Source organism: Labrus mixtus, chromosome 9 (assembly GCF_963584025.1).
Source record: "Labrus mixtus chromosome 9, fLabMix1.1, whole genome shotgun sequence".
Lineage (NCBI taxonomy): Eukaryota > Metazoa > Chordata > Actinopteri > Labriformes > Labridae > Labrus > Labrus mixtus.
In genome coordinates, this window is record NC_083620.1 from 1,329,844 (window position 1) to 1,340,755 (window position 10,912).

A 10,912-nucleotide genomic window follows, 5' to 3' on the forward strand; every position below is an offset into this window, starting at 1 on the left:
ACATCAAAGTCAATATTTTGGATAATCTTTGACATATCCAAGACTAATTAAAAAAACAAAAAAACAACACATATTTGTTATATGGAAAATAACTAATTTTTGTGTTGTTTTTTTTCATAAATAACAACAGTGACATTAAGTCATCAAACTGGCATTTAAAGGGTTAAATTCCTAAAAATGATTGAATGTTTGATAGTTTTGAGCAGTGCTGAAGTTGTTTAAGAGATGCAGAAAAAAGTAGAAAAAAATATCAATCTGTTCTATTTTTATAGCAGTTTTTTGGAAGTGGCCATTTTTGTCCTGAGTTACTTAAGAGTGTAGTATATTTAACTGATGCCTGAGGGTTAAAGTTGAGACTACATCCTTGTAAAGGTGAAAGTTATTCAAAAAGCTTCTTAGCACATTAAGAGAACTGTTATGAGTAGTGAGGAGGACTTTGAACAGGCTTAAGAGTTTCTCAAGCTGAGGAGAACATGGATAAATGTTCTTCAAACTCTACATGAAGAATATTATTGAATCATTGTTGGGCCAAACAGACAAAAATTATTTTTGCAGACATTTCTATCCATCTTTCAGTACAAAGTTAGACATGCATGTTGAGTCCCAACACAAGTGATTTCCTCCACAGGTGATTCCAATCACTAATTAAGGCTCTTTACCTGCTGATATAACTAATAAGTGAAGAGGCTGCTGCAGAAGTGTGCATGTGATTTCAAACATTTTGTTGGCCTTATACTTTTAAAGTACGTCTTACACTTTATCACACAGCGATAATCATTTTATAGTGTTCATAATTACACACAGTCTCACTAGATTCTATGATTGGGCATAATCCATTTCACTCTTCGTCTATATGTTCGTTAGCACTTTTTTCATCAATTCCTTGGGATCAACCAACCACAGCTCCTAAAAACAAATGTGTCATACCTAGCAACAGGGTCAACGGGGTCAACCATACCACCTTAGTGTTAGACTAGATAAGAGCAACATTTTGAATGTCTACATAAGTTTCATGTGTCATGCATATGTTGACTGAGTGACATCACGTTCAGAGGCACACAGAGTGAGAGAGCGCTTCACTAGGCACATCATTTTTCTACCATTTGATGATGTCATTTACCACTTTGCTTAAACTGGATTACATATCCTGTCTGTCGTGTCAGAATTAAGTTACAGCTTGTCAGTGGCAAACTTTCTGAAGGAATGGCGCTACATGCATTTCCTCTACTGTTTTTATTTATGTGCATATGAGTGCAGCACCTGTAACAGCATTTGTATAAGAAGTGTATTATTTTGTTGTTGTCATTTTCGGTCAGAGAAGTTAAAGACCAACGTTTAGGCAGGGATTGGCTGCATACTGGGCGGTGGGGATTTGTATTAATGTCTACAAACAGATGTCTGCATATAAGAGTGGACATAACAATCTCATCATAGATTCCTCTCTGGTCTGGCTGACCAGGTTCCAGGTTTAACTCGACCAAAGCATTGTGATGTGACATTATTTGAATAATAAATGCAACATTATTAATATTAGGATAAACTAAGATCATATTAATATCTCTAAACTCTATAAGGTATTACACTAATAATCATTAAATCATGTTCAAATACATCTTTGAAAACATGCACACTGTCCTTTCATTCTAATTCTTAATATGTTCTTGAATCATTATCCTTAGGCCGGGAGGTTCAGCGTCGTACCAACAGCCATCAACTTTGCAGCAGGCCTGGCTTTGATGGGTGCTGTAAGTACCATAATGCATTTTCTAAACAGCATTTTCAGACATTTTTGTGTCAGTTACATCACTTTATTAAACATCCTTCAACAGGGAGCTTTCCTCTGTGACATGGTCCTCCTCTACCTGATGAAAAAAGGCAACTCTTATAGACAGTGGAAGTTTGAAGTACCCAGGTGAGCGATGAATGAACCAGTAGGGATTCAGGGTTTTCTGGATTTGGATATGTCTTTGACCTCATGTCAGCTTTTAATTTAAAAGAGTGATGAGATCCAACAAAGCCCTAGTTTTAATCCTATGAAAGCATTGTGATTTCAGATCAGCCCAAAAAGATGGGAACTATGATTATGCATAATATAATCAACTAAAATTGTTATATTGTTGGTATTTTTGTGAATTAAAAGGATATTTGAATTGTAAATGTAATGCTTAAACACAAATACTCACATAAAGTTACCACTATCAAGAATGTAAGGAATGAACACTGTTTTAAAAGCAGGGATTTAGAAAGTATGCAAGTACTATTATTTATATGTTCCCATTAAAATGCTCGTCCAAGGGACATGATGAACACATTTTGTGAAAGCAACACTCATATTTAAAGGGGCTCAGTTGGTAGAGTCGGTCGTCTCTCAACCGGGAGGTTAGGGGCTCGATCCCCGGCTCCTGCAGCAACATGTCGAATGTAAATGATAAATGAACAAGACACCAAAGCCTGAGTTGCTCCTGGTGCTTCGTCAGCAGCGTATGCATGTGCATGAATGGGTTAAGTCATTTCTGATGGTCACTTTACTCAGCAGCCTCTGCCATCAGTGTGTGAATGGGTGTGAATGTGTAGGTGTGACCTGCAGTGCAAAAGAGCTTTGAGTCGTCAGAAGACTAGAATAGGACTATATAAGCTCAAGTCCAGATGAAAGTTTTATTTGGATAAAGCTGAACTTTATTCATTGACTTGAAAAAAATCATGCTTTGTGCTCTTAAAGTAAAATAAATAAAACTAGTTTTGGTATATTCAGTTTAAGGAAGGCTTGAAACTGTTTCTACAAATGTACTTTTCTTATTCGTTGTTGTAATATGTAGCCAGTATATACACAGTATATACAGTATATACAAATCTTAAACCTGTCTTGTAATATTTATAGTTTTATCTGCAAAAAGCTTCTGATTTCCTGCTCATTATCTGCCACAATCTGTCTCCGTTCCACAGAAATACAGAATCAACAGAAGACGACGATGATGACAGAACGGATGCAATGGAGCAGAAAAGTCTGCAAAATAATTGTTGAGAATCAACAAATAAGAAGAACCTGAAGAGAATATTTAATTCAACAGGTGGATGCCCTGTGCACAGCACTGTCAGTCCTTAAATGTTGATGCAGGTGATGGCAGGAAACATCATCTTGACAGCAAATGAAAAGAGTTCCTGATGAAGCCATGTGGACGTAACAATTTGTTTGTTTGAGAGTGTAATTTAATAAAAAGAAGAATAAAAATTAACTCAGCTTCTTGTGTGCAGTGAATCTTCTCATTTGCTGTCAAGAATCATTAAAGGTGCACTATGTCGTTTTTGTAGAGAAATGTGAAAGTTGGAGAAATGTACAGATTCTGTGGTATATGTTCATAACTCTACACACAAACTGTCCTCAGAGGAACATGTGGTCCCTGTAACACTGTTTGAAGATAAATACTACATGAGAAGTTATGGTGGTGAAACCGTAACTCTCCTGGTAGCTCCTAAGCTCTAAACAGTGTTCCAGGGACCCATTTTTTATTTGAATATATTTTGAGTATTCAGTTCAGAAAATATAGCAAAGAATTGTTTTACTTCTCCAACTTTCAAATGTCACCACCAAAACTCCACAGTGCACCTTTAATTATTAATAAACTAAATGCACACAGACTTTTTAAGAATGTGAAGATGTTTTATAATCTAAATTATTTCAGTGAAGGATTTTATTCCCTTTCATATTTTTATAAGTCACTTTGGAAACCTCACCTCAGAAGAGACACAGGAGTGGTGACCCTGATACTCTGAATATTCAAATGTTTATTATGACACCGCTTTGAATGATGACATTGCACTTCTGAAAGTTAGAGTAATTAAAGCTTGAGAGAGTTCTGTGAAGACCATGAGATGCTTTTTACACTGTGCTTAACTTATGATTGTAAATGACAACCAGTGAAGCTGTGGGTTGGCTGGCAGTTGAACCCTAACTTGACCTTTTGTTTTGTACATCTTAAAAGACTTCAGGTCTGGTGTACTCTTTCTGATGAAAGAGGCCTCTTGTTTGACACATTCTAGAAATCGCACGCATTTGCAAGCTGACACTTTGGTAGAGCACCTGAAGGAAGTTCTCACCTCTGTAACACAAAGCTATTTCTCAGAAGTACTTTGAATCTCTTCTCCCTGACTGCACAAACATCAAGAGAGGCCAAGATTATTGGTTGCAAAAAAGCAACGCACTTGGCACTTGATTTGAAGCGTGAACCAGATTTTTTCTTTTGCTGGTTTCTTTTAAGAATTTGAGGCGTGTAGATTATAAAAGACTTCTTAACATGGGTCAGAGGGAACAGTACAACTATACTATATGCTTATTTCACCAGTGAAAGGGGGTATCAGTTAGAAGAAATTACATTGAGCAAAGGCCATCGTGCTACGTTTTTTAAGCTTAGGCAAATTACAAAACCCATCAAAATGTTTCCCTGCGAGGAAAATATGCAACAACTTCACATGGAGGATGCAGTGGTGCCACTTGTCTACAGGCGAGGCAGGCAACTGCTTGGAGCCCCAGACCACTAGGGGGCCGTGGAGGGCTGACAAACTTTAAACCGCAGCAGTAGCTCAAAATGTGCAAATTATGCAATGACAAAAAGGAAACCTCCCTAAAGGGGCCCCATCTGACTGCACTCCCTCTCATTGCCCTGCTTTGCATCTTATGTATTATTCCTGTGATACTCCAAAAGATTGTCAATGAAAATGACTGATGGAGAAATGAAGAGGAATGATCTTTTGATGTGATGTAAATATTTTGTACTTGAAGGGACTTATATTAAATACATGACTCGCATTCAGCAGCTTTTTCCCCATCGTCATTTATGCTACTTTGTGAACTGAGTTTACCAACTTGTATTGATGCAGAAGAAATTTCTGCTTGAATGTTAATGTGCCAATAAAGATTTTTAAGACAAACATCATGCAGTGAACTGAGTTTAGACTTCATGTTTTATTTTAAGAAAGGAGGTGATCACTGCACTGTGGTGCTGTGGTTAGCGCTGTCGCCTCACAGGGAGGAGGTTCCTTGTTTGAATACCCGTCGGACAGGGACTTTCTGTGTTGGGCTTTCATGTTGTCCCCGTGCATGCTGGGTAATCCAGCTTCCTCCAGTCCAAAGACATGCTCGTTAAGTTAATTGGTGGGTCTGCATCAGGTGTGATTGTGAGTGTGGCTGGTTGTCTCTTTCTATGTGTCAGACATGTGATTGACTGGAGACAAGTCTAGGGGTGTACCCCTCTTCTGGAATCAGCGCCAGCCCCCCTGTGACCCTGAACCTGAAAAGGGGGTTCTAGAGCTCTAGTACAGCAGTTTTAGTGCTGACCCTCACTTATTTGTATATTCACAGGCCACATTACTGGGCTGGCAGTACAGTCACACCTCTTTGTTTCAATAATACAAAAACTTGATCCAGACAAAGTGTTCCCAAATTATCCAAGATAAATGTTTTGTGTGATACTTTAGGGTTTTAAACACGTTTTCTCTACCTGAAATGAAGTATGAAAACCTTGACATGTAAAGATTCCTCTGTGGTATTATCTCTTAAGCAGTGTAGTCTTTTATCACTGTAAACACCTGGTGTAAAACGAAAGGACAGGTTGATTGATTTTTCATATGACAAGTATTTAGCTTGGTGAGAGCTGATCCACCCACTTTCAAAAAAACTTGAATAACAAGTTAGTGCAGAGAATTAAAGTATCTTAGTGAGCTGGAAGAAAAACAAACTGTGCAGATAAACTCGATAACAGATCAAATGTTTGATTTGTTGTAAATGGGACTAAACATGCAACCATTTCTTACTTTCCTGAATGGAGTCAAATATGTGAAGAGTCAGTAACACGTGCAGAAGTATTCACATGAATGCTTCTATATGTTGATGAGTATATAGCGCTTAACTTTTGCATAATTAAAAGCAAGTTGGATGGCGAAAAACACAAAATGTCCACATTGTCTTGCAATTCTCCATCAAAAGAACAACTTCATGTTCGTCACCTTCAAAGACATTTCATGGAAGAGTACAACTTTTTGTTTCACATTCAAACTTGACTTTCTCAAACTTTCCCCTCATTGCCATTATTCTTTACTTATTTGTATACTTTCTGTGTTGTGGTAATCCAGGGGAGAGAGATGATTCAGTCTTAGTTTGCCCCTTTTGTCTGCCACAACATCTTGTTTTTCCTTTATTGTAAGTGACAATGTGTAAACATAAATTTAAAAAAATTGATCACAAAAAAAAAAAAAAACTTGACTTTCTGGTGTTGACACAGTTACATCGTTTGGATTAATTATGATGCACTCCGTCCTAGTTGGTTCATATAGAATAAATAAAAAAATAAAGTTTTTTTCTGTATTGTGTTGTATTGTTTATTGCCACTTGGCAACAACAGCTAGGACAAACTTCCTTGTGAAAAGCAGGAAACCTCCAACTGAACTAGGCTCTAGGTGGATAACCAGATGCCTAAAAACATGGACTAATAAAGACAGACAGACAGAGCAGTATACACAGCACCAACAATTATATCAATAACAACTTTTCTAATCCTAAAAATAGCATGCCAACTACAACTATACAAACCTCTGCCTCTCTGGAACAGAAGAAGAATGTGTTAAATACTAATCTCAAGTCTTTTGAGTTGTTTCCTTCTCACACACTAACATTTTTTCAATTGAAATTGTAATATATTTATATTTTATTTTATATACTTTGAAATTCTGATTTTGCACTCAAAATACTCTGGGAGGTGACCATCTCTCGAGCGACCAGACCAACTTCCACCGGGTCTTGAACCGGCGACCCTCCAGTTCCCAACCAATATAAATATAAACCAGGGAAAACCCAGGTCAAACTAATCATACTAGTATTGTTCTATTGTGGGAGTTTAGTTGTCTCACTGGTTAGACCTGTCCAAAGCTAACCTCATAGTACATGCTCCCTCAGAAACAAAGTTTGGATAAAAACACCTGACCTTGTAAAAATGTCATATTTTCTGATGCAGTAATGTTCATTGTCCAGGTATAAAGCTCATCTCATATGCAAAGAGTACTAACAAAATCCTTAAAACCAAATAGGAGAGGGTTAAAGACGACCTGACCTACATCTTTCTCTAAATCAAAAGTATGAAAAGTATTAATCACGCCTTGTCAAGCGTTGACATTCTTTTTAAACTTTTGAACAATAGAGTTACTGGAATAACAGCGTACAAGGAAGTACTCAACATTTCTAGGATGGTATGTGACTTGTGTTCCAGACTGTCAGTATAAAAGAGCGAGTGCGGAGGGTCATATCACACACCATCAGACAACATGAAGGTCCTGCTTCTCACACTGCTGCTCCTGCTGTGTAGCACTCAAGGTGAGTCAACTTTGTTGTTTGTTTTTTACATTTTTGTATTGTCGTTACAAAGCCATAATAAACTAGAGGTGAAAATATGTTTTAACACAGGTTGAGGCATTTCACTAGTGGAGCAGCATTGTTTCCTTTAAGAGAATGGAAAATGTCTCCTGACGATTAAAAGCTTTTTAATGAATCCACTACTGGCCCAATGTCATTTATATAAATGTTGTTGTTACTGTGTTTCGTCGTGATGTTGCAACAAATTTGAAACCAACTTTGATGGATTTTGTCTCCTCATCAGTGCTCAGCATCAGATGTTTTACTTGTAACAGCGCTGATGACCACTGTACTGTGCAAACAGACTGCCCAAATGACCACTACTGCATGGTTCGAGAACATTCTGGTATGTAAGCCTTTTTTTTTTTTTTTTTTTTCATAAAACATACATTTTTGAAATGGTCGAGTCATTTAATATTTTTGAATTTCTTACAGGAAGTGTTTCTCGTACCTGTGCTGAAATATGCACTGAAAACAACCACACCTCCTGCTGCGAAGAGGACTTATGCAATGCCCCCTAGGCATCAACCAGCTTTCTAAATCTTTGATAGAATAGACAAGAAAATGCATTTCTTAAATCAAAATGTTATTGATGATGACTTGCTTATTTGAAAGATTTTAATCCTGTCATAAATCTTTGTCATTTAGAGTTTTCCAGATGTACAAATGTTGAATTGTTTTTCCTTATTTGTCAACATCTGCTCACTTCTAGTGGTCACAGCTATGAATTTTTGTAATGAACTAGTGCTGGAAGTGGGGCAACCACACGCATGCACACAAACACACGCTTAATCCACTGCTGATGTCACTTAGTGGGTCACTGCAACAGCCGCTGCTATGTGGGTCGCTCTCTGTCTCTGCTGCAATGTAAAGTTTGACTACCTATCAAAATCAAAAAATGAATAAATATCTTTAATGTTCACATCAAATGTTTCATGTGTGTTTTTGCTGGTGATGCAAGAAAAAAATGTCCGGAGACTTTAACAGTAGCCAACTTTTTGACCAGTAATACTGCAGCTCTCATACGCTGACATTGTAGGTTCTAAACATGTTGCTTTAGAAACAAATGAACTCTTCTGATAGTCGGACTGCAAAATGGCATGACAGCGTAATGTCATCAGAGACTCCCCATACTCACTTCCTACAAGAAATCCATAAAAAAATCACCTTTTTATCACTGCCTACAACCACTGACTCTCATCCTCTTCCCTCGACTCTACTTCTATCTTGTATTGATCAGGTCCCTGTTTTGTTTTTATAACCTGCTCTAACAGCACATATACAGGATGCTAAACTACAAACCAATGTGGCACAAAAACAACCCTCATTATGGTGTTGTGAGTTCAACTGATCAACAGTGTGACGCACATAGAAACACTGTTGGCACATGGCTACAAGTCATTGTGTAAAATTGGTTTAATAAGAAAGTTAATACAACAGCTTATTTTCAGTAACACATTAGCTAATTTTTTCTTTCAAATACATCTCTGTGTGAGGACTGTCATTCAGACCAGCCACTTTTAAAGCTCAGGTGTATAAACACAATCCGGCCTTGGTGGCCAAGATGAAGTTCTTTAAGCTTGTATAATGTCCATTTATATATTAGGTAATTAAAGTTCCAAAATGTAAGATGTCTTCTGAATTAAATAATAAAATGACCTTACTATATCAGGCATTAAAGAAACATGCAATGTTGAAAAGCTGGCTTATGTGACAACGCAGCAGACAGTATATCCTCCTCTTAAGTTTCGATTCCTGTGGGGAATTTTTTGCTTTTTGTTTTGACCAGAGTAGTAGGTGGTTATACGGCACGCCCACCCTCAGTCTGCCAAACAAACAGCAAACCAACAGGTGTTCCAACGATGAAAGCGGGCAAGCAAAGTGGTTCAGATAAATAAACTGATTCTACCTAACCTAAAAAAAGCCTCAGCGTTTTCTATAAAGCACCGCAACTGCAACCAAGATAAATATTTGAGATGCTTTTAAAAAAATGTAGAGAGGTTAGAATGCAGAAAGGTCTCAAGACGAGTGCAGAGCTGGCTAAACAATGAAGCTTCAGTGTCCCTGACATAACAACCTGCATGCACTTTGACTTTAGGGATCGGGGGCGGGGGGAGACAGCTCTCTTAAATGTCATTTTAAACGCTAGGTGTCAAAGTTACATATTGCTCCTTTAAAAAAAAAGGGAAAATGCTAAACCCATGAATACATACAAGTCGATAACGGCCTCCTCTGGCGCCACACTTACTTGACGTCATCGTCTTCTTATTCTTGGAGATCTTTTTTTAATACAGACAATAAAAAACAAAACTTTAAAATCCACCAACACCCATACTGTCACAAATACAGGTAGGTGGAGAATCAATCTTGCCGGGCAGCATTCATTCACTCCGTCATATGAAGGAGGGATTACATCACACCCTGTTACTGGCAGCCTGAGCTCATGACTGGAATCAAAACACAGTGAAAGACATCTAACTAAGAAGCTAATGACTCATCTTGAAGCTAAGAATAGTGCTCAATTAATTCTTGACAGCAAATTAGTTTTTGATTAGTCAGAGCAATCGGCAAATTTAGGGAACCTCCTAGCCATGCACAGTGAAGCTCTGTTTTTAACAGACTTTTGTCCAATTTAGTTCTTGAAATGTGTTTCTGTGTCTCAAATAACAAACAGGCATTCATAGAAGACACAAATACGTAACAATCAATCAATTAATCAATCTTTGTTTGTATAGCGTCAATTCATAACAAATGTTATCTCGAGACACTTTACAAGAAGCAGGTAAAATACCTTACTCATTGTTATGTTACAAAAAGCAGGTAAAAGATCTTACTTATTGCTATGTTACAAAAAGCAGGTAAAAGACCTTACTCTTTGTTATGTTACAAAAAGCAGGTAAAAGACCTTACTCATTGTTATGTTACAAAAAGCAGGTAAAAGACCTTACTCTTTGTTATGTTACAAAAAGCAGGTAAAAGACCTTACTCTTTGTTATGTTACAAAAAGCAGGTAAAAGACCTTACTCATTGTTATGTTACAAAGATCCGGCCTATCCATCATGAGCACTTTAGCAAAGCAGCAAAAGTTACAGTGGTTAGAAAAAACTGCCTTATTAAAAGGCAGAAATCTTCAGCTGGATCCCCGGCTCATGAAGAAACAGCCTTCACAGGACTAGACTGCACCGGGCTTGGAAAGGGGTAGGGGGAGAGATGGGATAAGATGCAGGAAGAGGGAAAGGGAGGAAGGGGGGGGGGGTGTTGTTCAGGCAAGCCATCCATCAACAATCCCGAAACACTGAAATACAACAATTCACAGACTAAGCTGAAGAACAGGATGGATTCAAAATACTCCCAAACGTCACATATCCTAGCCTACTACTTATTGAAAATCATACTTTACATCAGTGTGAAAATATGGGTCATATGTGTTAATCTCTCCATCTGTTTCTTCCTTACATTAGGGCAGCTCAGACATCAGAGGTGGATGATTGGTGGATTAACATCACTCTTACT

General features: G+C 37.6%; 2 protein-coding genes across 3 annotated transcripts in view; both read left to right on the plus strand.

The window, feature by feature from the left end:
- Nucleotides 1–10,912, plus strand: part of LOC132980014 (P2X purinoceptor 5-like) — a 103,066-nt gene that overhangs the window by 11,665 nt on the left and 80,489 nt on the right. The window contains exons 10-12 of one of the 2 annotated variants that reach the window (XM_061045871.1): nucleotides 1,680–1,745; nucleotides 1,830–1,912; nucleotides 2,944–4,928. The exons of the other annotated variant lie outside the window; for it this stretch is intronic. Coding sequence (XP_060901854.1) covers nucleotides 1,680–1,745; nucleotides 1,830–1,912; nucleotides 2,944–3,022 — 228 coding nt within the window. The 3' untranslated portion in view covers nucleotides 3,023–4,928. Of the gene's footprint in view, nucleotides 1–1,679; nucleotides 1,746–1,829; nucleotides 1,913–2,943; nucleotides 4,929–10,912 lie in introns of those variants that run through there. 2 annotated transcript variants of the gene reach the window in all.
- ly6d (lymphocyte antigen 6 family member D) lies at nucleotides 7,203–8,328 on the plus strand. Its single transcript, XM_061045860.1, has 3 exons — nucleotides 7,203–7,360; nucleotides 7,644–7,745; nucleotides 7,835–8,328. The coding sequence occupies exons 1-3, from the start codon at nucleotides 7,312–7,314 to the stop codon at nucleotides 7,918–7,920; spliced, it is 237 nt and encodes a 78-aa protein (XP_060901843.1). The 5' UTR covers nucleotides 7,203–7,311; the 3' UTR covers nucleotides 7,921–8,328.